The sequence below is a fragment of the Pseudorca crassidens genome, chromosome 15 (genome assembly GCF_039906515.1).
Source record: "Pseudorca crassidens isolate mPseCra1 chromosome 15, mPseCra1.hap1, whole genome shotgun sequence".
NCBI classification, from domain to species: Eukaryota; Metazoa; Chordata; class Mammalia; order Artiodactyla; family Delphinidae; genus Pseudorca; species Pseudorca crassidens.
In genome coordinates, this window is record NC_090310.1 from 50,912,870 (window position 1) to 50,940,737 (window position 27,868).

Sequence of the window (27,868 nt, forward strand, 5' to 3'; positions counted from 1 at the left end):
AGAGGGTCAACAAAACAATAGGTCAAGCCCTGATTTGTAGTGTTTGCAGATTCCGTCGTGTAAATACTTTTTCCCTCTCTGATTTCTAACTACACCATGGTATCACTGAAGGTGAACTTGGGAAGGTTCACGGTAACACGCCACTAGACGGTATCCTCACACTACAGATACAACACATGCCAAGAACTTTGAAAGCATAGATAGTAGTAAAATCATTAGGACGTGACGAGATCTGAGTATTTATTACCTTTGATTTTAATATGATCTATTCAATTGTCAGTTTATATAATTCAATTTTAATACCACCTTGCAAAGTTCTGGACAATGTAACAACCAGCTCTCAGAATTGAGCCAACTCTGGCAAAACGCTGGCTGTAAGACACCCAAAGACAGTACTTTTCTTAGAGGATCTTGACTTCTCTAGATTTCTAGGCATTGGAAGCTTGGGCTCAGTCACTGATCTGCATGCAAGTTTTATAACCAACCCATTCCTGTGTGCAGAGCCCTTAGATACATCGGAAATCAAAGTCATACTCCTCCTGCTTTTTTTTTTTCTGAGACGAGAAGAAGCCCTTTTCCCACCTCAACCTGAATAAGACAAACTACGCAGCTCTCCATCTTTTGCTCCCTCCCCAGGTCTCCATCCCTCACCTCATCAGCCAGCTGGTCAGCCCTTCGCTGCATCTCCTCCAGCTCATTGCGCATGTCTGCATCTTCAGCCATGGTAGGGGTGGGGGTTGGCGGGGTGCCTGGGCTGGGGCGTCAGTGATGGGTTTGGCCACGGAACCTGGAAAGTAGCAGATTTGAAAATGTGAGAGCTTATATGTGTACAGGCAGGTGTGCTCAGCTAGGGGAAGGTCTCAACGGTCCATACTCTGTCTCCATGACTCATCTTCTGAGCTGTAAGCTGTACCCAGACAGGAGTCCGCAGAATGATGCTCTTTCTCCAAAAGCCACCATGAATACCTATTCGCCTACGTTACAATGGAGATGGATACCTGTCTGCCTATGAAATAATTTTTAAGACACACACCACTCAAGTTTGAAATGTCAGTAGGGAAGGATGTGGTTCCGTGTTAGAATACCTTTAACCTCCCACTTATTTATTTCTATTTTACTTTTTAACAGCTTTATTGAGGTATATTTGGCACACAATAAATCCCATATCTTTGAAGTATACAATGAGAAGTTTTGACAGATGCATCCTCCCAGGAAACCATGACCACAATTAAGAAAATAAACATATCCATCACCCCCAGAAGTTTCCTCATGCCTTTTATAATCCTACCCACCCACCCATCCCATCTCACTGTAGCCCCGTGCCAAGACAACTGCTTATCTGCTTTCTGTCACTATAAATTAGTTTGCATTTCCTAGAATTTTATATGAATGGAAAGATACAGTATGGATTATTTTTTTCTGGCTTCTTTCACTTAGCGTAATCATTTTGAGATTCACTCATGTTGTAGCATGTACTAATAGTGCATTCCTTCTTGCTGGTGAGTAGTATTCCATTGTATTTAGGGGCATTTAAAAGCAAAAGACAGAAAATCTTTCATCTCTTTCAGTTGTTATCAGAGGTTGCCAAGAGGGCTTATGTGGGTGTGCACAGGAATTTTTCTAAAGAAGGATGGGCCCTTGGTCCTGAAACGTGACCTGTGCATTTTTCTGGCTGCTCTCTTGAAATCCCGTTTAGTGCAACTTACAGTTAACCAGACTAGGCTCCCTCCAGAGCCTTTCTTTCCCTACCCACCTCCTCCATTCTGGCCACCAGAATATGTACTCATGATACGATGTAGAGTTTTAAATGCTTTGCGTTTTACTTAAACACAAGTCTCCATTTTAGAAATTAGGGATCTAGGAAACAGAATTTGGAAGAAATTTATACCAAGTCATTCCTAAACTTTGAGATGAGCAGAAACAAAATTCCTATATTCCTCTGAGTGACTGGGATCTGCCCTCCAGGATAAAATGGTGGACCAGAAATGCTGAGTAGATTGTGGGTCGTAGCTTTGATATCAGAAAGACGTAGTTGTACTGCTGGTTCTGGCACTCAGTTGCTGGGTGACTCTGGACAAGTTTATCGCTGTCTCTGAGCCCCAGCTTTCTCAACAGCGTAAATAATACCAGACTCATTGGCTTGTTGACGGGCATATATTATAGAAAGTTCTGATCAACCTTGTTTGAAACGATGTGGGAGCTTAATATTCAGAAAGCTTGCTCATTCAGGATAAGCCTGTACCCTTTGCTAAGAGTGAAACAAATCCAGTGTTCGTTAATTAGCTTTCATTTACTGATGGCTGGGCAAGAGGCATGTTGCTGCAGTGCTGGTCACCCACGGAAGCCTGAAAACAGGGAAACCAACCGAGTGCCTGAATCTCCAGTCTCCAAGCAGCACCTCTCAAAGGATTTCCAGGTGGAGACAAACAAGAGCGCTTTCTCACCCTGTTCTCCATCTTCATATTTTGCTGCTGGGTTCCTTGGCAGAACTTCTTCCTTCAGTCTAAGCCAGCAAGTGACCTTTCCTTTTAATAGGCCAGTTTGTTAGAAGATAGAGGTCTTTGTGCTTTCAGACCTGTAGTGCTGTTGCTGTTTCCCACTCCTCTACGTCTGTTTGCAGATGGATGTGCCCCCAGAAATTCTTAAAGCATTTCCTGTCCACAGGGCACTGTATATTTGCTATAGACAGATACAGGGTGTGGTGTGTTTTCCTGTCTGTAGTTGTTTGTAGAATTTCCTTTGCCTGGAGTTTCCTGTGATAGGGTTTGTGTTTCCTGGACCATATTTTAAAACAAGAAATGATGCACGGGGCTTCCCTGGTGGCGCAGTGGTTGAGAGTCTGCCTGCCGATGCAGGGGACACGGGTTCGTGCCCCAGTCCAGGAAGATCCCACATGCCGCGGAGCGGCTGGGCCCGTGAGCCATGGCTGCTGAGCCTGCGTGTCCGGAGCCTGTGCTCCGCAACGGAGACGCCACAGCAGTGAGAGGCCCGCGTACCGCAAAAAAAAAAAAAAAAAAAAAAAAAAAAAAAGATGCACGGAGTACAATATAAAAGTGAATTTGCCTTTGATGGACAGAGTTTTAGGACTACAAGTCAGATTTAATCCATGTGATTAATCTGGGATGACCGTACAGCCCTCATAAAGATGCCTAATTTTCATGACCAGCTGACCAAGGTTCCTAGACTCAGCATCAGCACCGGGCCATTTGCATCAGAGACGGAGACGTCTGAGGATCTGTCGCTGTCGAGGTATGCGGTACAAAGTGGGTTGTCTACAGTTATCCCTTGATGGCAGGTGTAATTTGTAAAGCTCTCATTCTCATTCTGCATCCAAGTCTATTTGAGACCCACATTGGACACACAGCAGACGGGCTCTGGAGAAAACCCTTTCTCCCACATCAAGGGGCTTACTTATTTACATGAATTAGCCTAAGACTGCTTTCTCATGTAGAACCTGGACTCAAATATGGGGTTAGGGCTCAGGAACAGAAGGTGAGTGTGCGTATTTAGGTGTGTGCCTTTGATATACGAGGTTGACAGAGACATGGATGGCTATTATGCTGGGGACATCGGCTGTTAGTCCAAGTGCCATAGGGCAGGAATGTCATGGAAAAAGTGTAAGCAGAGTACGCCCTGAGCTAACATCTATTTCTCTTCCTGTTTCACACTTTAATTAAAAGAACAAACCTATATACATCAATACCCATCGGCTGAATTATCATAGAAAGCTGAAACCTACATCTTCGTGTCTCCCCACACCGCTAATCATTTGAACAAGGCTTCTGTAGGACAGATCCCTCTCTTCTTGTAGACCCTGCCTGCTTTCTGGTGGAGATATGCTTTCAAATTCAACAGAAGTTTATTAAAGACTCACTATGTTCAAAAAGCCCAAAGAAGAACACAGGGACTTTATAAACCAAGTCTGACAACTCTCCTTAATTATTAATAAAATCACACTAACACTTAATGAGGGCTACTCTTCGTAGGGCGCTGTTTTCAATGTTTTCACATAATAACTAATGTAAACCTTAAATGACATGTGGTATGCATCCTGTTAGTATCCCTACTTGGTAGATCAGGAAACAGGCTTAGAGGTAACTCTCTGCTGACACACAGATAAGTTTCAGATCATGAGTTTGGGTCATTTTCAAAAACATATTTTCAAAGCATATTTATTCTCAAAGCAAGTTGTGTGGATATTTTGTCTTTTAATTAAAAACTGGAAGTGATTTTATTTTTAGTTTCATTTATATACCGGAAAATAATGTAGTGGCCTGACAAGTACATCTCTTTTTTAATTGAAGTATAGTTGATTTACAATGTTTCAAGTGTACAGCAAAGTGATTCAGAACATATATATACATATATTCTTTTTCAGATTCTTTTCCATTATAGGTTATTACAAGATATTGAATATAGTTCCCTGTGCTATACAGTAGGTCCTTGTTGTTTATCTACTTTATATTTAGTAACATGTATCTGTTAATCACAAATTCCTAATTTATCCCTCCACCCCCCTTCCACCTTTGGTAACCATTAATTTTGTTCTATGTCTGTGAGTCTATTTCTGTTTTGTAAATAAATTTATTTGTATCATTTTTTAAGATCCCACATATAAGTGATATCATAGGATATTTGTCTTTCTCTGCCTGACATTTCACTTAGTATAATAATCTCTAGGTCCATTCATGTTGCTGCAAATGGCATTATTTCATTCTTTTTTATGGCTGAGTAATATTCCACTGTGTGTGTGTGTGTGTGTGTGTGTGTGTGTGTGTGTATACACACCACATCTTTATCCATTCATCTGATGATGGACATTTAGGCTGCTTTCATGTCTTGGCTATTATAAATAGTGCTGCTATGAATATTGGGGTGCAGGTATCTTTTTGAATTAGAGTTTCTATCTTTTCTGGATATATGCCCAGGAGTGGGATTGCTGGATCATATGGTAACTCTGTTTTTATTTTTTAAGGAACCTGACAAGTACATCTCAAGTATATCCCAACTTTTGATATTATTTATCATCCCTACTTATGTTGTTAATTTCCAATTCTTTTTTTCCCTTGCATTTATTCTTACTTCTCTTATTTCTCTTTTCTTCCTAAGATGTGTTATCATATTGTTCCTTTTCTATCTTCTTGAATTGATAAAAGATTCATTTTACATTTTTTTCTTATTTTTGGTACAGTATACTACTTACTGCTATAAATTGTCCTCTGTGTGTTACTATGGCCCTATCCTACATGTTTAGGCATATAGAATGGTCTTTGTTATTTATTTCTAAGTAGTTTTAGATTTCAGTTTTAATTTCTTCTATAACTCAGGAGTTATTTGAAAATATGATTTTAAAATTTAAATAAGAAGGTTTTTTTTTTGGTAATTTCTAACTTTATTTTCATTATGGTCAGTGAAGGGGACCCATATGATTTCTGCTTTTTGAAATCTGGTGAGATTTCCTTTGCACCCTAACGTATGACCAATTTCTGAGAATGTTTAATTTGTGTTTGAAAAGAAATTCTATTCCATATTTGACTCTGTCTAGCTACCTACCTACATCAAATTGAGCTGAAAAGGAAGGTGTGTTATTCAAACTCTCTGAAATCCTTACTCAACCTGATCTATTGACTTCTGTGTATTCAAATTCTCCATAGGAACTATAGTTTTATCAATTGCATCTTATATTTCAGCCCATTTTTTGTTTTTCTATTTTACAGCTAGGTTGTCATACTAATAGACCCCCAATGGCTACACATTCATGGTGGATTGTAACTTTTATCAATATTAAAGAATAGTATTGTACCTGTATTCCCCATTTCATTATCTTATTTACATTACACAATTCTGGTCAAAGTCAAGGGATTGGAGTATATGTCTTAGCCTATCCCTTTCATCTTCACAAAACAAACCCAACAGCAACAACAACAACAACAAACCAGTATCACACATCTAAACTGTGGGAGGTCTCATTTGGCTCATGACTCAGAATCTAACAGAGAGGGAAGCCACCTGTTTTCTCTGGGCTTTCGTCCTCACCTGTAGAAGGAGCCATCTCTTGGATGTGTTTGGAGGAAGGTCTCTTTCCCCAGCTGTGATGGTACGAGAATGTGATCAAGGATGGGCCTAGTGCTATTACTTTCACTGGTGAAATTTCTCCTTGAGGTTAATGCAACTGTAAGACTCAAAGTGCTCATTCTTTTTTTTTAAAAAAAAATTTTTATTAGAGTATAACTGATTTAAAATGTTGTGTTAGTTTCTGCTGTACAGCAAAGTGAATCAGTTATACATATACACATATCCACTCTTAAGATTCTTTTCCCTTATAGGTCATTACAGAGTACTGAGAAGAGTTCCCTGTGCTATACAGTCGGTCCTTATTAGTTATCTATTTTATATATGGTAGTATGTATACGTCAATCCCAATCTCTCAATTTATCCCTCCCCACCCCCTTTTCCCCCTGGTAAGCATAACTTTTTCTACATCTGTGACTCTATTTCTGTTTTGTAAATAAGTTCATTTGTACCACTTTTTTAAGACCCAGGCTTCTTAAAGATTGCTCAGAATTACTCATTGATCAAAATCGATTAGGCAGATGGTTCCCAACCCTGGCTGCACAGTGGAATCAATCACAAAGTGTTCATTCTAAGGGAAGGGTGAGCACAGTTACTGCTGCTGAGATAAGTCCCTAAGTTTCCTCAAGCACATCAGAAGCATTATTTATTGTGAATTATCCGAATTAGGCCTAGGTTTGAAGCAGCCTTTCTCGATTAAGATAAATCAGCTGCACTTATCTAACATTCTGTGTCACATAACTCTTGTCAAAATATTAGGTGTGGACTTCCCTGGTGACACAGTGGTTAAGAATCCACCTACCAATACAGGGGACACAGGTTAGATCCCTGGTCCGGGAAGATCCCACATACCGTGGAGCAAATAAGCCCGTGCACCACAACTACTGAGGCTGCGTGCCTAGAGCCCATGCTCTGCAAAACATATTTTCAAAGCATATTTATTCTCAAAGCAAGTTGTGTGGATATTTTGTCTTTTAATTAAAAACCGGACTCAAAGAGAAGCCACCACAATGAAAAGCCCATGCACCGCAACGACGAGTAGCCCCCGCTCGCAACAACTAGAGAAAGCCTACGTGCAGGAAAGAAGACCCAATACGGCCACATATATGTGTATATATATATATATATATATACATACACATATGTGTGTGTGTGTGTGTATATATATATATATATATATATATATATATATTAGGCATAGTAATAGTCATTTATTGACAACTTGCTATGTGATAGGAATCAAACCAGGAACTTTATATAAAACTTGAGGGTTTATATAGGATCCCCCAAACCTTTGCTATTCCAAGTGTGGTCCTCAGACCAGCAGAATTAGCTTCACTTGGGAGCTTGTTAGAGATGCAGAATCTTAGGCTCCACCCCAGACCTCCTGAATCAGATCATCTACTGCACAAGATCACTGAGCATCAGAAGTTTGAGAAGTGCTGCCCTAAACCACATTATCTCCATGTTAAATGAAAAGAATGAAGTAGAAGTTGATAACCAACCAAGATCACAGAGCTGCAGTGGAAGAGGCTGAGAGCCCCACCTTGGGAGCCTGACTCTGCCTGTCCCTCCACCCAGCACTGCATGCTGTTACTTCACTCTGCCCCTTCTATACGACCTGCAGACTTCCAGCAGCATTTTCTTCCCAAGAAGCTGAGAGCTCCATGGGGTCATGGGTTCTAAATGTCTCACAACAGAGTCTTGTACTCGGAGGGTGGACAAACTGGCTGATTTCCATGAGATTAAGTATTTCATTCAGAAAGCAAAGGGGAGATGCTTATCAGAAAAAGCACACTGGAGACTTTCCATCTTCCCCAAATAATAGAGTCTGTGAAGGCTAAGACTTATTATTTAAGATCATTAGAGCTCAAAAGGGAGAAAACATTGAGGATTTTGAATGCTGGAGACTCTATGGATGGTCCTGATAAATTCTTCTTCTTCTTCTGAAAATGATGATAATTAAAGTTCATGTCTTAATGCTAAAACTAAGGACCTGAGCAAAGAATAATTTTAGCAGGTAACAGGTAGCAAGGTTCTGTTGGCACTTCTATGGTTAAAAATTGCCATTTCTTAACTCTGCTGTGTTCATGGTTGTATAAGTTCTTCAAAGTGTGGACTGGACTTGGCTCCCTGTGACTCTACTTTGAACATTCTTGTGCATGAAATTCAACGTCCTCTTTTCACTACTGGTTTTAATAAATTTCTTAGTTGAATGAAAAGAGCATCTTTCAAATATGAAGAATAAGTGACTCATAAATGAACTGATTTACTATCTTACATACATTTTATGTCCATTATGTGGTTCACAGATAAGTCTCAAGTGACTTAGGGCTTCTCGGTAGTGTGATCTGAGGTCTACTTGCATCTAAAACATTTTAGTTGCTTATTAAAATACATATTCCCAGTCACACCACCAATGAAAAGAGATCTATGAAGATGGGGCTGGAATTTGCATTTTTGACAAAACCACAAGTCCTTCTTATGTGCCCAGAAAGGGAGAATCCATGTGCAGCATCACATAAGGCCAAAGGGCTTTGCAAGTATCCAGTGGGCTGACAGTCCTATGATAAAGCCATCTAGAAATACAAGTACATGGTTGTCCAGCATTTAGGAGGCCATCTTGATCTGAGATGGCAGCCTTCTTTTCTCCCCACCATGTTCTCCTCAATATTTGATGGCATAGTATGTGCTGGGTTAAACACCATGAATGCATTCCCTATAAAAGAATTTTGCTTAAGAACCATCTCAAGTGACAAATATTTCAGCCAGCTCACAGAATTGTCATTGTCTCCGTTAGTGTTTCTGAGGGATGGCACTGACCACCATTAGAGCCCAATTCTTTTCAAACTTGGCTTATTTATTTTCTAAACCACTGCACCCCACCCCATTCCTAAATGGGACTCTATGTTTGTACATCTGGATATATAAACAGATACAGTCCTGATCTGGTTTCTTTTGATAAGGTAAGTCCAGCTTCCCCAGTGAGCCCCTTCCGTGGGCTATTCTGGGATTAATGACAGCATGGCTGACAGGCAGCTTTGCCTTGGTTTTTGCTTTTTACTGACCTGGGTAGGGGTGGCCTGGCATTTCAATGCAGCCAGCTTTGGCATCTCTTAATTGCAACAGGGCAGCCAGCCACAACCAACATTGATTATGCCTAAATTTCCCCTTTTCAGAAATGCCAGTGTTTCCTTTGTCTGTTTTGCAAATGTGGCCAAATGGTTATTTAGCACTGAGGTTTGTATTATGCAGCAGTTCCTGATTGTTTACTTGGGAGCCAAGCACAGAGGACTCACTGACCAGAAGAGAGGGAAAGGCAGAACTGAACCTCATCTCATTTACCCTGATCATAGTCAAAGCCAGCCAGAGTAACTTGTTCATCCATTTAACCAATATTTACTGAGCACTATGGGTTAGTGCAGCCACATCTGGCTTGCAGCTGGAGGGGAATGGCTGCCTCTAAATGGTGGCCATAGGAGCTTGAGCTGGAAGTCTTTGCTTTCAGTTCTCCTCCTCCATCTTGCCTTAAGAGAGAACTGATGAAAATATTTGTATCCCAAGGTACCTGGCTTGGTTCCTGAGGGAAGAATGATATCCATGTAAGACTAACACTTGGCCACATGAAAAACAAAATGCCCTAAATAAAATGATTCCACTCAGGAGTGCAAGAACATATAGAATCCAAGACCAGGCAGAAATACCCTCCTTCTCATCGAAACAAATTCTTTTTGTGCCCACATGACCAATCAACAGAAGGAAGCTGCTGTATGTTCCGGCTGCTGATAACTTGCTTTCAGTTGTAGATGCTGTTGGTGCTCTGCTTGGCATGCCCAGGATTTCCCTCACTTGGTTCCATGGGGTCATCCCCCAATTTCTGCATATTTTACTCTGACTCATGCATGTGACCCTCTTTGTAAAACTGCCTTAATGCTGCTTCACCTGATCCACTGAGAGCTGCAAGTCCCTGGGTCTCTCCAGGGCAGACCCATAGCTGGTGACCTGCTGGCTCAGGAGTACAGAAGCCCAGCTTTTTTTTTTTTTTTTGGCCTTAAGGTGAGACACACCATGAGATGCAGTGGACACTCCGAAAGTTCTCTCGAGGTCATGCCAAAGCTAGGACCTCGCCTGCCATTGCTCTACTGCCTGGCTTCCTCTCCGCCTCGCTGTCCTCTTCCTCCCTCTCCCTTTCTGGTTTCTCCTGGTAGCGCCTTCTTAATAAAACACTTGCACACAAATACTTGTCTAAGCGTCGGCTTCTCAAGAACCCAACCTAAGACAACTTCTATTGGCTTGTGAGCTATACTTTATCAGGTACAGATGATTGCAAATCAGGTACTGAAAGAATTAACAAATCACTGCATTAGGAAAGGTTGGGGGAGAACAAAAATTCCCTGTGTTCCCAGTCCTGCCAAACAATATGGGAAGTCCTGGCTGGACTTCATTGGATTTGAACACTCCACATCCAAAATATCACAGAGTGGTTAGACTTGAGGGTTATTGGAGCATCATCCTCACAGAGGGAAGGGAAACTCAAGGGTAGAGTAGTTTGTTGGTGGCTGCATCATCACCTGGAACCCACTTCTTTTAACTCAAGAGCTAGGGTTCATCTTAAGGTATCACTGAAACAGGAAATATCAGAAAACTCGGGAGGGAGGAACCCGTCTTGTCTGTGCACATTGACTGTTTTCAGAACGTATAAACAATAGCATGACTAAGGCCAATATGCCCTGTGCTCTTTTCCCACTGTTGATTTGAGGCAACCACTCTTTTTATCTGCCATGATATCATCCCTCCACTAACAAGACCCAAACTCTAGTTTCTTCTGGCTTGGGTCTTTTTGGTGGGTACTGGTCTTGGCATAGAATGTTTTCTTTCCTCAATTGAAAGGAGGCATGTGAGCTGTATGCGGTTTATCAAAGAATCAGTAGTGTTTGCGTTGCTAAACTAATTGAGTTTCAGCATTTTCTGTTATTTTCCTTCCTCCTGGAGACATGACGAATAGCTTAACAGGCAAATGACACTGGTTACCATGATCTCTGTTTTCCTAGGAAAGGTACTCATGGTGAAGACACCCAAGGCCAGGTCCTCCATATCACAGACCTATTATCCTTGTGAATAGTTTATCCAAAACCCTAGGCTTCCTGTGCCTTCAGAATTTAAGCAAAAATGCACACCAGGTTATTAACTTGATCTTTTTTAAAAATTGATTTCAATGGACTCACCTTTCAAACTTAGCCTTGTTCTAAGTAATAATGTCTCTAAAATCAGAAGTTTTGTATTTTCTTTAATAGACACATGACTATTAAAATCTTAAGGAACAAACGTTTTTCATTATCCTCTTCAGCTCACTTGGAGAGCCATCAAGGGTGTGTGTGTGTTATCTTTGGGAATTCACCCACCCACTCACATTCTTGTCTGTATTTCCACATGTCTGACCCATGTAGAGGGGTCAGAGATAGGCAAGAGAAGCTTGGCAAAAAGGGGTTCTGAGAGCATGGATGTAGAATATTTGGGGTGTGTGTGAGTATGAGTGTGTGTCTGTGTGTGTAAGTACCTTTATCCTGGAATCAGGGAGCCCACAGAACAAGCGATATCTATCAAAATTCATACTCATTAATTTGTGGTTAACTTGAAGTTGGGAGGAGTACAGGGTGGTCAAGAGCTTTGACATATTACAAAGGAAGGTATGAGAATGTTTAGCTGGGAGAAAAGAAAGCAGAACAAGACTTAATGGTTACCACAAGGAAGAGACATGATGACTGTCTTTGTGAACCCAGAGGCCCACCTTCCTGAAACAGCTACTACAAGTGTTTCCGTGTCCTTTATCTGTGATCTACTGGGAGGTTTGCTAATTAACATAATGGGTGTTAGGGATGCTTTTTAACTGGTGAATTGAGTGTTCAAAATAGGGTAATTGGCTAGAAATGTAGGCACTAACATCCCACTTAATATGAATTGTGTGTGTGTGTGTGTGTGTGTGTATACTCACTCAGTCCAGACCTACTCATTGGCTTAAGGCTGAAGTTTGGTCCTTGATTCTGTTATGGTTAGGGAATTGTCTTGCCCACTGATTCTCATCTGGAGAGTTTACTAAAACTCAGCTTGCTAATGCAGTATGTGATTCCAGAACAGGGTCTGATAATTTACATTTCTAAGAAATTCTCAGGTGATAACTGTTGCTGATGGTTCACGGAACACTCTTTGGGAATCACTGTTGTGGTCTGACTATAAGGTCACCTGAATCCTCCTACTAGAATATTTTTGCAGCTTCCCTAATTAAGCCTTTTCTGCAAGGTTCTTACTGGAGTGTCAAAAAGAACAGAAAGCTGGGACATTGTACTGGTAGAACAGGTTGTCCAACTAGGATTGTGTCTTCTTTCTAATAAATATTTGCATGAAGGGAAGACTTCATCCTGAATCTTGTTTTCCTTATAACATAATATCTAGTTTCAAAGTCATGGGAGAAGAGACCCACAAGCATCACCTACTCTAACTAGTAGAAGCTGCGGCTATCTATGAAATAATTACTGAGAGTTACCAAACTGTGAGAAGACAATTTGCAACAGACTCCAAGGAACAAAACCATCAGCACTGGGGGCAAGTTACAGGAAAGTAGAGTTTGGCTCAGTAAAGAACCTTGGAGCCATCTGTCCAAAGTCTGAGTTGGACACCTTGGATGAAGTGAGTTCCTGTTCTTGGAAATATTCAGGAGAAAGCTGGTGGCCTATGGTCAACAGATTCAGTTAAGAGAGGGGACACTGGATCAAGCAATATGTAAATTCCTTTCCAAACCTGAGGTCTCCGGCTCTATAAAGGATGTCAAAGTGGATTTATGATGTTGATGCTTCAAGGCCAGGCCCGTTGCAAGAGTGGGGTCTTTGCAGCCATGGCAATTGGGATTCACTGAGTGGCAGCACCATCGGCCTCTCCGTATTAAAGGATCCTTTGTGGGTAGAAACCAGAAACATATTTCCCAAGTGAACAAGCTCCCAGGAAGGGGCTGATTCATTTGCAAAGTCTGCTTTATGGAGGTGAGAACCAAAAATGCCAACCTAATGATTATTTCTTAAATTCATTGACAATCTCATATCCAACGACACAGGCATTCGCCCTGGGCTTTATAAGTTTCACCTCTGATGGAGATAATGTGTTTTTTGTTTTTCGGGTTTTTTTGGCCTTAGATAACAGTTCTGTTCTGTCTCTCCTTGAAGCAGCCAGCACCTTCAAAAACAATCCCGCTCCAAAACACACCCATCATGGACCAAGCTACTGGGCGGTTAAGCTAAGAAACTCGCAGAAAATTACTTGCTCTAGAAATGAATTCACTGCAGGGTTTCTTTAAATAGCAAAGCTCCTAGCTTACATTCTAGCATTTTCCAGATCATTAAGTGTTTGACAGAGAGAGGGTGAACAAAAGATTAAAAAGTCTGGCCAAAGCACCAGGAATCTCAGCTAAAGGCAGAAGGGCTCTAAATGATGTGATTTGTAAAATGAGAATTTACTCAAATCTCCAGTTGCTTATGATAAGTAACCAGTGTATAAATTTGATTTCTTCAATTACTCAATTTGGCATTCAGTAACATTAATATGGAGTAGATTTAAAAGGCACTTTGGACTAAATCTTGTGGGTGGAGGGCCCGGGAATTTTTTTTTTTTTTTTGCATGTACTGAGACCATAGGGGGGAAGGAAGCTTCCTGTGACCAAGTGCTAAGATGTTATGCCGGATAAATCCCCACTCAATGTGAGTTTCCAATGTTCGCTTCTATCATTGTATCTGTGTTTAATCATGGACAGTTTCAATATACAATTCCAAAAAGTTAAAAACATGACTCTCATGAAATTATAGAGTGAACGTGTGTCAAAAATTTATTTAACTCATTAATGAGGGAACCAATTAGATGAAAAAGCTGGTTCACAGATAATTCGTATATAACGATGTTGGCTTGAGATTGCTAATTGGATACAGAGCTGGTTTATATCTTACAGGGCAGTAAAACTGTAACTTTTCTACTAGACAGAAATCATTTAAATCTCTAGCACACAAAAATCTCCAAGTTAATGAACCGGTAACTTCAACGGGTCTGGAGCCTGATCAGAAGTTAATAGTAAGTCAAACAAAGAGAATCAAGTAATCCTTGGGTGGGTCCCTTAGACTTGTATCCACCCTTTTGCCTTATTTCTAAGTTTTGGATAATTTTTCTTAATGATAGAAATAATCGAAAGAGGTGAGTTTTGCCTTGGGCACTACGCCAGGAAATTTGTAGCAGCCACCAGATGCTTCTTTTGCTTTGGAAGGCTGAGTGCTTTCTCCTAGTGTGCTTCGTAAAGAGGATTTTAAAAAAAAAAGGTTCTCAAATCTGGGGTGGGCGGGGGAGCACATTAAAATCTCAACATCTCCTGGGGAGCTTTAAAAAAATCCAGGTGCCCAGGCAACACCCCCGAGCAATTCATTGAGAATCTCTGAGAATGGATCCAGGCAGCAGGATACATTAAAGCTGTTGGGGTGATTCTAATTGCAGCAAGATTGAGAACCAGTGAACTACTTAGAGTCAGTATATACTGTGTATGCCTAAAATAAATTTATCTTTAATTTAGGATCATACTGATATATATTATCCTGTTTTTTCTTTTATTTAATTGTATTTTGAAAATTTTAATTAATCATTAAATGTTTCTCAAATACCATTTTAAAAGACTATACTGTGCTTCAGCATATAAATGTGTTATGATTTATTGGGCTTATTTCTGAACATTTAATGCTATTTTCTTTTTCTTTTTTTTTTTTTGCCATTATAAATTAGACTGCTATGGACATATTTATACAAAAACTTTATCTACTTCCTGGATTATTTTCTTAAAATGGATTTCTGGGAGTGGATTTACAGGTCAAAAAAAAAATTGTTTTAAAGACCTTCAAGACATATTACCCAAATTGCTTCCTATAAAGTCTCATCAGTGTATACTTTTAAACGGAGGAGTTCTTCAATTTTTCATTTACATAATATTTACATATTCTAATAACAGTCAAAAATTCATTTTCTTTTAGTCTTTCTCAATGGTTATTTTTAATTTAACTTTTTATTCTGGCTTAAATTTATGTTAGAGTGTATACAGAAACAGTTAAAACTCTAATTTCATATTTTTTCCAAACATCCTTTTTACAACATCCTTTGTGGAATAATTCATTCTTTTTCCATTAATTTATGTAAAATAAAATATGTAGGTGGGTTAACTGTGCTTTGTAATGGTTGATAGACTCATAGATACACATGCCAGTTTAAACTACTAACAAGCTATTTTGAGTGTATTCTTGCCTCAATTTTAACCATCACTATTTCTTAGAGATGTCTAGTTCTGATTTTAACTCTCACTCACTTAGAGAACTCTTAGTGTTGAAAAGCAACTCAGATCTCATCCTCCCTAAGATGGCTTTAATCTGTCTGCAAGCAGCTTGTAGCTTTGCCAATAAGAAGCCTGCCTAAATCCATCTGTTCTACTTTAAATATTCTCCCTCTGTAATATTGGTTATACCCTTGCATTATCTATGAAGAAAGACTTTTCTGCACTATATCCCAGACTGACTTATTACCAATTCTGAATTTAGTGGGATCCATTTTCATATATTTTTGTTTGCATATATTTAATATTATTTCTGTAATAATTATAGCCTCATTGTTCTATGCTTAATAACCCTATTTACAGTCATTAAATGAAGGCTGAAGTTATCAGAGCCACATCACACAAAAGAAAAGGAGGCCAGAATTATGCTCAAGAAAACAGAAACATATTCGATGACTGCAGGACACAAATCTCTCCCTTCTATCCCTCAAGATTCCTCTATTAAATCGCAGGAAAGGTAGACTCGCCTACTCAGTTTTTTAATGAGCTGTGCTTCACTAGCTTTATTACTCTTTGTTAGCTTTGCTGAGTCTGAGAAACCTTCACTGTGCATCTCTTATTTCCAGGCGTTAAACAGACCCCTAGTGACTGTGGGTTGCAAAGAGGAACAGCTGACCTTGGTGGATTTCCATAACCCTGAGAAGGCAGAGGAAGTTGTATGTGTGTTAATTGTATGCTACCGTTCCAGAAACTGAGAATAGCTTACCCTGACTCATTCACCCTCTCCCACCCAGCCTCTGTCTTGATCAGGGAGTTATTTGCTCCTCTGAAACACACACACAAGATGTTGGACAAGAATTAAAGGTGTTGTCTGTGGCCAGGGGAGCAAGTATCACTTAGAAGTGCTTCCCAGCACCAAAGAGTCCATGTGAGACCACTGAACTTTTGGAAACCTGGCAGGTTGGTAGACCCTTAGCTGGCAGATGGCTGGGCCGAGGAGTCCCACTGAGTCTCAGCAATCTTCTTACTTCAAATGAAGAAGCAGTTGGAAGCCCAGACCCCTTGCTGTGGCTGAGCTGAAGGAGGAAGTTGAGCAAACTTTCCTGAGGTCAGTGAGGTGCAGAGCAGGCTGTACCTGTTTGGGGAGAAGTTCCTGAGGCTCTGAGACTACCCAGTGCATGAGAAAAAGTTTCCAGTGACACAGGCCTGACTAGAAGGCATCTTGCCTTGGGGACACAATGTTCTCCCTTGGAGGATTCTGAATGCTGCTTTCTTCACCCACTGCGAGCCCCGAGCCTACCTATCCTACTTCTCCTCCTGCCCCCAGAGTGCTTACAAAACAAGTAGCTCAGGGTGGGGCCAGTTGCTCAAAGCAAGCCCTGGCTTTGTGGGAACTTCAAGGTTGGAGCCTCCTCTTTTGGGGCTCCACAAGTTCTAGGCAGAGAGACACTTTTAGAGTTAAGAGTAAGGAGAAAAGGAGGTGGTCCTAGACTGCCTCCTCCCAGGAGCCAGCCCTAAGCCAAGAATCTGTGTGCCAGAACCTGGTTTACTGGGGGAAGTGCATCAGCAGAGACCAGGGAGGGAATAGAGGAAGTAGACTGAGGAAGGGGAAGAAGGCAATCAAGACAAGATCATCCCACAGGGAGCCCTGGAGTGTAAGACGTACCTTAGAGTATGTGCTACCTCAAGGCCACGGAGCTGGGATTTTGGACTTCCACACCAGTCAATTATGGGTGAAAGCCACTGAGTAGGCCAGTGGCACAGAGACCCCCCCAGGGATTTCTGAAACTCTATTCAGGGGAGGCAGTCCTTAAGGGGTTACACACAGGCAACCCTTTGCATGGATGGAGTCGTAGGCTGTCTGTAGCAGCAAAACCTGCAGACTCTGGGCAAAAGGCTGGTGCAAGGGATCCAATGAGATCTTATGGTGGCCCCACAGTGCCTGCTATAGGAGCCTCTGGGGACACATCTTCTTGCAGCTCTGGGTGGAGCGGTACCCCAGAACCAAAGAGAAGTCATCTTGCCAAAAGCAGGTGGTAAGACATCTGTGGGCTCTGTGGGAACATGAGGCACTTCCTGCTTAGGGAACCCTGCCAGTCAGCAGAGGGAAAGCCTGGCCAGGTCACCCTGAAACCTGCCTGGACGGGACCTTTGCACCGACAACACCTTTTCTCCAGTCCCAGGGGATGCGTGACGGGTAGGTCACAGAGCTTTTTGTGTCATTAGACTGTATGTGCAGCTGTCAGACAACTTCTGTTAGTAACACAAATACACCTTTGGAATTATTACTGAATGACACTCCAAAGGGGAATTCTTCTGCATATACAAATTATGTATTCAGTCCTTATCATTCTGAGAAGTTCAACAACACTCATCAGCTCTGCTAAATGTCCAGGACCCTTGGCTTCTCAGCCATTCTTTCAAAGGCCCTAATAATAAGGGAATGATCACTGAGCACTTAGTATCTGCCAAGCCCTGTTTAGATCCAGGGTAATAGTCCCAGCAACTCTGTGAGGTGGGTGCCTTTATTATCTCCATTTTACAGATAAGGAACCAAGGCACAGAGTGGTTGAGTGAATGGCCCAGTGTTCCCTAGCTGGTAAATGGCAGAGTTGAGAATTGAAGTCAGAGAGTCTGAGTCCAGAGTCTTTGCCCTTGACCACTGGGCTACAGCATGGTGGACCGACAACTCTGAGAGCTTATGAGTAGATTCTGGATGAGAAGAAGCCAGAATTCCACCACGATTTGGCTCAAGGCCCGGTAAGTCAATTCCACTTTAAAAGTTAGATCCTGCTCTGGCTCTCATCTGCTCTTCTTATAGTTTATAGCTGAGGAAAGAGAGATAAGGTAAAGGGAAGTGCTGTGGTCAAGATCGCACAGTTCTTAGTATCCTTAGCACCTCATTCTTGGTCTGTAGTCTTTCCATTCACCTTATTGTCTTATTCAGATTCCTCAGCTATTTTCTTCCTCAGAAACAATAATTAAGAACAGTGAACATTCACTAGGTCCTCAACATAATATGTACTAGGTGTTTTGCTAAGCGTTCCACATGCATTATTTTCTTTAATCCTAGTTATATGCCTATGACATAGGAGGCTATTTTTATCTTCATTTTTTTCAGATGGAGAGCCTGAGACTTAGGGAGGTTTAAATATTTTGGCCAAGGTCACACAACTAGCAGGCGACCAAAACCTAAATTCCTTTTATTCGAGAATCAGTTGCTCTAATTACTTTCAAGAAAAATTATCCAAAACTTGGAAATAAAGCAAAAGGATGATCACATCCTTTTATGTCACACTGAGGAATTGTCTAATTGGCTCATGCAATGAGTATCTAATTTTCTAGGGGAATGTGCCTTCGTTTGGCTTTCTGTTTTTTCTCTTTCTCTTTTAACAGCTGTATTGAGGCATAATTGATATACAATAAATACATATATTTAAAGTGTACAGTCTGATCCACTTTAATGTCATATGTACATCGCCTGTGAAACCAGCACCATGATCAAGGTAATAAATATACCCGTCACCCCCAAAAGTTTTTACTATTTTCTCTTAATTAGAGACCAGACTACCAAATGAAATAGTACTTTATAGAAAATTGAGCAAGTGACTTTTGTCCAGTAGAGATGCAAATGATTCCTCTTTGATAGAAAAGATAACCCCAAGTGTTATAGTTTTATTGCCCTATAAGACATTAATCAGTTTCCTACTTAACTGAACGAATTTATTCTAACATTCCTTTCCTGACTGTTTATATAAATCTTTGTTCCTCAAATGCTCTGTGAATGAGCTTTCCCAGACTACTGGTTCTCTCACTAATGACATAAAGGAACTTTTGACATATTCTCACTATACATTGATAGGAGAGCCATGTTTTAACTCTTTGGACATTGCACTTTGCCACTACTGAGTTAGCATATGTGTGTCTCAGAATGTGTCAATGTATTCCTATATCCCCAGGCTCTTCCAGAGAGCAAATCAAGGCACATATTTTCTTATCCACCTAAGGATGGTAGAACTCTAGATGGTTCTAGATGGTCATGTCAGCCAAGGCAGAAAGCAAGCTTATGATCCTCACTCATTCCTATTTGGTGTGTGCTGGCGGAGTGCCCGGCAAACACAAGTGTACAGAGAATTTGTGCCTTGAATCTCTCCAGGTTCCTCTTCTTTCCATTTCCCGATGTTTGAGATTTCTTTTTCTGTAGCTGCACAAATATCTAAAATTTCCATAAATTCACTTTCTAGGAGGCAGGTATTACAGGCGAAAGGGCTTTTCTGGGTCCACAGTTCACTAGAACCTCAAGGGGATGTGATGTGAAATGAACGATTTCATGAATAACAAAAAGGAAACACAAAAGCCACCCAGGAAAGGTTGGCCTGTTTTAATCACAAGTGCAAACATGGCTCCCTTCAAATAGATTTATGTGTTCCTTTCCAGAGGTAGCAGCAGGTTTGTTTAACATTTTCTGAGGAATCAGATCTCATGCTTATTAATCATTGCTCCCTCAGGAGCAAACCTGATGAACATGCTTACCTACCTACTTACTTTTACTGTAATCCTCCAAACCCCTGTGATCTCATTTGCCATAATATCACCTCTCAACCCTGCTCTGCCTCCTTTATCTGGCCAGCTTCTACCCAGCCTTCTTAATTTAGCACAAGTGGCATCTCCTGGAGGAGGCTGGTGGCTTGGCCAAGGCCCCCTCTGGACTCTTGTGTGCTCTTAGGTGTCCTGTCCTAGTATTTCTCACTTCATGCTACATTGGTCTCTTTATGTTACCTACATCTCCCACTATCCTGTTACGGGTCTTCAAAGGCTACCCTTTTAGTCCCAGTGGCTAGCACACAAAACACATCAAGTGACTGTTTTTGAGGACAAGGATCAGAGCTCACACTTTTTTTTGATGTGGACCTTTTTTTTTTTTTTTTTTTTTGGTTTTTATTGAATTTGTTACAATATTGCTTCTGTTTTTTATGTTTTTGGGTTTTTGGCCCCAAGGCACGTGAGATCCTAGCTCCCCGACCCAGGATCAAACCCGCACTCCCTGCATTAGAAGGCGAAGTCTTAACCACTCACTGGACCACCAGGGAAGTCCTGGAGCTCACACTTCTTTGTAACAGTTTTTGTTTGACTTGATGCTGGGCTCTCAAACATGAGTAGACACTCACATACATGTTGCTTGTTTCCTGCAGTTTTTTTGGTACCAATCTTCCTTTGAGCATTGAAGGCAATATGTCCTCAATTAATTTGGGCATTTATTGGACAGTCCAATGAACAATTTAAGAAATCACAAACATACACACACACTGTCTGACATCAGAATCATAGAAGGTAGAGGGAAGTATTAGGGGAACATGTTAAGGCTTCCCTTTCCAAATGACACAGAGACAACTCTTGGCAATTGGGTGTCACTTTTGTGGGGCCTGACTAATGAGCCCAGAAAATGTAGCCCCAGTGCTGTTTACCAGGGACTCTGGTTCTAATGGAACCAGATGGAAGGCCATCAAAATCCCCCAAACATGAAATCATGAAGCTATACCTTACATAGCTTACACCCTTCTTCTCACTCAGACTCAGCTAGCTCTTTCAGAAATTCCCTGGACACCAGAACCAGCTCTATTTCTAAACAGTTTTTGTGAACTTTGGTTAAAAAATAAGTTAAAAATAATTGGATTCCTGAAGAAAATGAGTTCCCTAATTAAGAAAATATCATTTTAAAATGTAACTATAGAATCAGAAATCTTGAAAAGTTCTTGAACGTTGAGGTCAGTTGGTTTTTTTTTTTTGTTTTTTTTGTTTAGAGGGATGTTGGCTAAAGGAGTGCAAGTTGGAATGGGGTCCAGGACTAGCAGCAGCAGCAGCCCTAGGGAACTCACTGGGAATACAGATTCATGAGCTCCACCCTAAGCCAGCTGAATTGGAGCCCCTAAGGGTGCAGCTCAGGAATTTATGTTTTGCCAAGCTCTCCAGGTGATCCTGATGGTCACTAGAGGTGCTGACTTAAAACTCTCCAGAGGATCAGCTGTCCTCCTTGGGAAGCAAATCAATCCATTCTGCAGGGTTCTCAGTAGACCGGGGCTTCTAAAAAGGTAGCTGCATCAAAATCACTAGGAGAGTTTGTTAAAACATCGATTCCTGGACTTCAACCCTGGGGATTCTAGTTCAGTAGGTTTGGGGTGGGGCTTCTGAAGTTCCATTTCTATCAAGCTGCACAGTGGTTCTGCTGGTCCATGGACCACACTTTGAGAAGAAAGGACAGACATCCAGAGAGCAATGAGCTGATCATACATGGCTACAAAAGCTGTACTCCATGTAGTCAGGACATCATGAAGCCTTGACAATCACGAGGAGGTTTTTGTTTTTTCCCTGTAAGAAACTCAGCGGAATATTACTGGGCTCTTTGCTGTTTAAAAATAGCATAGAAGACTTGGGAGCAGGCTCCTTTCTGTATCTTCAAAAGGCAACATCTTTGTGCAATGTTTTCCTTTCATATCTTTTTTGATGAGGACAGTCACTTAAATATCAGTACTTAGAGGCTGCTGGGACAGGGCTCATAACACTACCCATCCCAGGGCTTCCCAGCTGAGCCCCTCACCAAGGAAAGGAATAAATGAATAAATGAATGAAGAAGTAATGACTACAACCTCCACATCTAACTGTAATGCCTGTTATCAGAGAGCCTGCATCTGAGTTCAGAACTGTCTCATTGAGCACCATAACCTCACCAGAAGAAAAGCATGGGCTATAAAATGAGATGAAAATTACCCCTGCTTATTATTTTCAATGAGAGTGAACTGGAAAAGGGGTATAACATAGAACGGGCCAACTGTGTGTCCATTCACTGGACCTCTCTGAACTTCCATCCTTTCATCTGTGAAGCAGCATTAACAGTACATACCTCAATGTTGCTGTGAACAGAGCTTGTGGACCAATGTGGTTCATGGACCAGTGGCATCAACATCACCTGGAGTCTGCTAGAAATGCAAATTCTTAAGCCCCACCCCAGGCCAACTGAATCATAATATCTGGAGCGGGGTCTCAGCAATCTGTGTTTTAACATGTCCTCCAGGGGATTCTGATACACACTGCACACTAAAGTTCGAGTAACACTGGATATGAAGACCAACAGTAGATTCTCATGGTCAAGACTAGCTAAGGAGTGAGGGTGCACTGCTGCAAATGCTGGCTCTACTACTTGCTGTGTGATCTCAGGCAAGATGTTTAGCCTCTCTGTGCCTCATTTTCCTCATTTTAAAGTGGATTATTGTTGTAAGGATTAAATGAAGTAACACAGGTAAAGCAGTTAGCAAAAGGGCTGACACATAGGGCTCAACAAATGGTATTACTGCATATTTAAGTATAGATAGAAGCAAGGCCAATGTTATACCATATATATAGTATAATAATTATTTATAATTATTGCTTCTGGACCATGAGGTCATTGTTGACTTACTTTTTTATACTTTCCTTCACACTTTTTCTACAATTTATATGAATTCTTTTTTAAACATCTTTATTGGAGTATAATTGCTTTACAGTGGTGTGTTCGTTTCTGCTTTATAACAAAGTGAATCAGCTATACATATACATATATCCTCATATCTCCTCCCTCTTGCGTCTCCCCCCAACCCTCTCTATCCCACTCCTCTAGGTGGTCACAAAGCACTGAGCTGATCTCCCTGTGCTGTGTGGCTGCTTCCTACTAGCTATCTATTTTACATTTGGTAGTGTATATATGTCAGTGCCACTCTCTCGCATCGTCCCAGCTTACCCTCTCCCCCACCCCTGTCCTCAAGTCTATTCTCTACATCTGCATCTTTATTCCTGTCCTGTCCCTAGGTTCTTCATAACCATTTTTTTTTTTAGATTCCATTTATATGTGTTAGCATATGGTATTTGTTTTTCTCTTTTTGACTTCACTTTGTAAGACAGACTCTAGGTCCATCCACCTCACTACAAATAACTCAATTTCATTTCTTTTTATGGCTGAGTAATATTCCATTGTATATATGTGCCACATCTTCTTTATCCATTCATCTGTCGATGGACACTTAGGTTGCTTCCGTGTCCTGGCTATTGTAAATAGAGCTGCAATGAACATTGTGGCACATGACTCTTTTTGAATTATGCTTTTCTAAGGGTATATGCCCAGTAGTGAGATTGCTGGGTTGTACGGTAGAACCTCCATACTGTTCTCCATAGTGGCTGTATCAATTTACATTCCTACCAACAGTGCAAGAGGGTTCCCTTTTCTCCACACCCTCTCCAGCATTTATTGTTTCTAGATTTTTTTTTTTGTGTGTGTGTGCTACGCGGGCCTCTCACTGTTGTGGCCTCTCCCATTGCGGAGCACAGGCTCCGGACGCGCAGGCTCAGTGACCATGGCTCACGGGCCCAGCCGCTCCGCGGCATGTGGGATCTTCCCGGATCGGGGCACGAACCTATGTCCCCTGACTCGGCAGGCGGACTCTTAACCACTGCGCCACCAGGGAAGCCCTGTTTCTAGATTTTTTGAGGATGGCCATTCTGACTGGTGTGAGGTGATACCTCATTGTAGTTTTGATTCGCATGTCTCTAATGATTAGTGATGTTGAGCATCCTTTCATGTGTTTGCTGGCAATCTGTATATCTTCTTTGGAGAAATGTCTATTTAGGTCTTCTGCCCATTTTTGGATTGGGTTGTTTGTTTTTTTGATATTGAGCTGCATGAGCTGCTTGTAAACTTTGGAGATTAATCCTCTGTCAGTTGCTTCATTTGCAAGTATTTTCTCCCATTCTGAGGATTGTCTTTTCATCTTGTTCCTTTGCTGTGCAAAAGCTTTTAAGTTTCATTAAGTCCCATTTGTTTATTTTTGTTTTTATTTCCACTTCTCTAGGAGGTGGGTCAAAAAGGATCTTGCTGTGATTTATGCCATAGAGTGTTCTGTCTATGTTTTCCTCTAAGAGTTTTATAGTGTCTGGCCTTACTGAATTGTTTTTATAACCAGAAGAAACACTATAACAATGATGTACATAAAGAAGGGAAAGTGTTAATAGCTGAGTTGGATGAGTTATTGGGTTGGCTATGGAATATCATATGGGTCCTCATGGGTCTCCCTCCATTCATGCCTTATTCTTAGAGCCAAACATATCTTTTATTGGCTTCTGTACATACATGTGTGAGTTTGATCATTCCTATGCAATCAATCAGGAAGAAAAACCTCTTAGGCCTCATTACCCATGGGCCTGGGCTCCAGATGATTGATTGGACTGAGGTGATTTCTATACCTGATGGATCATAAGACAGACCATCTGGAACAGAGATAAGTCATCTCAGCTGAGGTCACTCTAGATCAGCTAGCCCCCAGCTGACCTAGCAACTGACCACAGACTGAGCCTAACCAAGATGAGAAACACTGCCCAGCTGAACTCAGTCCAAATTACTGACTTAGAATCATAAGCTAAATAAATGAATACTGTTGAAGCCACTAAGTTGGGGGGGGTTACTTGTTACCCAGGATAAGCTAACTGATACATTGGGTATACGTCAAGAGTTTGCTATTACGCCATCATCCTATTCTTCCCTCAATATCCAGCAGTCAAATTTCTTTTTACTCTTTTATGTTAAGAGTTTTACAGACAGTGGGACTATCAGGATAAGTAAGCAGCAGGCAGCAAGTAGAGCGGAAATAAAGCAGGCTCGAAAGACACATCCGTAATGGAAGGTGCTGTCTTCACGTCCTTTAATAAAAGAAAATAGGCCAAGAGGAAAAAAAGAAGCCTGACTTAATATAAATTTTTCACATGGCATCTCAGGAATAACCAGCCAGTCTATTCTTAGTCTTTTCCTCTATTGAAGCTGAAATTTATTTCCACTTTAATGTCTATCTTGGTCTGAAAGGCAATACTGAACTTATGGGCCAGGACAGGAAGAATGGAGTTGGGATAATAAAGTGTTGGCATCTCATTTCTTTCAGGAGCCTGAAAACAAATCAATGTAGGGCTGGACCCAGATGTTACCACCAATCTATCTCTTTACTGCTCTGCTGATGGCCATTAATTAATAAGACCTCAGGTGCAGCATTCTGGGCAGAACCAGGGTGTCCTCTGCAGCTTCATCTATCCTTTAGGGAGTAAGAAATCTCCTTGCTTACCTGTTGAGAAATTGCCTATTCTGTTCTAACTTTTGGGTCATATTGATTTTAATTAGATGAATTTGGCCATCTTAAGTGCCTGGAAGCACCACAGTTGACACATAGTTAACTCACCGCATGCCAGGTAGTGTCTGACCTCTTTGTGTGTGATAATCTCCACAACAACCCCATTATCATTTCTCTACCTTATACATGAAGAAACTGAGGAATAGGAAGGTTAAATAGCTTCCCTCAAATCTGAGGCTGGAGCACCCACCATTAATGCTTATGTTGGATCTCAGCCAGATGACAGGACGGTGCCTAGGATATAGTAGATGTTCAATAAATACTGTGTCTGACTGACCATGTGAGCCCTAACAGAGATGTTGTACCAGGTGCTGGCAAGCGCTCCTAGAGAGTGACTATTAGTGATGGGTACTGATTAATTCTCCCCTTTTATCCCTACTTTTCCCTTTATAGGGCCACTCTTAGCATATCTATTCTTTATGGATTTTGAGGGGCCTATGACATTCTTTATGGCTTAAAAGTTGGTGATTTGGTAGGAAGTTCAGGAGACTTGTCTGGAAAGTGAGATTTCCCAGCAAGCACACTGTTTTCACTCGGGTTCTGTGTGTGCTGTGGATGACGGCTGGGGTAGTGGTGGAGATTCTGGGCATGGTGGATAGCAAAAGCACCACCCCCCTACACACATCTGCCGTTGTCAAGATGGCTTGCCTCTTTCCTTTCTTCTCTATGTTTTAGCCAAACGTCAACATTTCTTGGGCTCAGCTGATCGTTCAGTCTTCACTGATAAGGAGAACCTTGCAAGTACAATTTGCTCCCCTCTCAATAAATTGGTCAGCCCCTTTCATCTCTTTCTTTCCACCTTCTGTCCCCACCCCACAAACACATACAAATGTGCATGGAACACACCCCCCACCACCATACTTTCTTTTGCTCTCAACCAGGAAAATTCAATGTGAGACTCTATCTTTGAAATACAACCACTCAGAATCAGCTCAGAGTCAACATGGCCCCAGTGAAACCCCTGGAGTTCTGAGTTTTCCCAGCAGGCTTCAGACAGAAGTGGAGTCAACATAGTCAAGCGTAAGATGAATTCCAATGAGCTCCACTAAATAATGCCAAACTCGAGGACACTAGTTACCTGGGTTGAAGGACATACAGTTTTGAAGTCTCAGGTGTCAGTAAAGGTGTGTTTAAAATTTCAGTCATGATGTGAATTAACATACTTTATTCCCTGCCAATTTTGGAAGCAGAAAGATGATTTTATATGGGGACAAGACAGGACAAGGGAAAGGACATAGCTTATAATTTACATGTGCTCTTGACGTTTCAAATATGGCTGCAGTGGTAAAAAGCAAGCCACAGCACTTCATCATGAGTCTGTTTAATTATAAATTCATTTAAAAACACATATCAAGCACCTGCTGTGCGGGAATTGTCAGTGTGAGTGTGTGAAAGATGAATAAGATAGCATTCCTGTCGCCAAGAAGTTTGTAGCTGAGTTCAGGTGCAGGAATATGGATCTAGAGACATACCCAGGCTGTGGACCTGGCAATACTTTGAAACCCACACTGATCAGAAAATAGTACTTATTTTTGACTCCCAAATGTAAATTAATGTTCATTCTCCCGAAACATAATTTAATAGCTAATCTAAGTCTTCTTCCTTTGCATTACCAAACTCCTGACATAAAAATGAAGGAGGACAGATTGATTCTCTTAAGCGTGGAAGACAAAGCACAAGGATCTGTTTTGAATGGTCCAGATTCTTTTATACTGACCACCAGTATGAGTTATTGAAAGCGTCGTCTTCCCCACTCCTATCTCCCTAAAATCAAAGACCTACTGAATTTTCCGAAGGGCACATTCAAGAATTGAGAAAGCAAGTAAGAAGGTAAGAAAGCAAGAGAGAAGGAGACTTCCTGTGAAAAGGATACTTAATGTCGGATGGCTTTGGGGGGAGCCAAATCTTTCCATACATCCCTGATCTCCTTCCCCTAACCTACCCCCCAACACCCTTCTCTTGCCTGGTATAAATTTACCCAAGATTTCACAGATGCTTTCCCTGATGGGGCTCCCCTCCCCTGACCAGGCCCCGCCCCATTTTAAACAGTCTCCCAACACTCTATAATTTTGTTTGTACCATTTAGCGTAGTGTAGCGGTTGCAAGTATGGACTCCAAAATGGGATTTCTTCAGTTCACATCCTGCCTCTGCCACTTTCTGGCTGTGTGCCTTTAGGCAAGCTGCTTAACCTCACTGTGCCTCAGTTTCCTTATCTGTAAAATGGGGCTAAGAGTAGTTCCTACCTCATAGGCT

General features: G+C 41.3%; 1 protein-coding gene across 3 annotated transcripts in view; it reads right to left on the minus strand.

Annotated features, from left to right (window-relative positions):
* SNAP25 (synaptosome associated protein 25) overlaps nt 1–27,868 on the minus strand; it is an 80,324-nt gene that overhangs the window by 29,031 nt on the left and 23,425 nt on the right. For all 3 annotated transcript variants that reach the window (XM_067707489.1, XM_067707487.1, XM_067707488.1), the window contains exon 2: nt 652–787. In XM_067707489.1, the coding sequence (XP_067563590.1) occupies nt 652–723 (72 nt within the window). In that variant the 5' untranslated portion in view covers nt 724–787. The remainder of the gene's footprint in view (nt 1–651; nt 788–27,868) is intronic.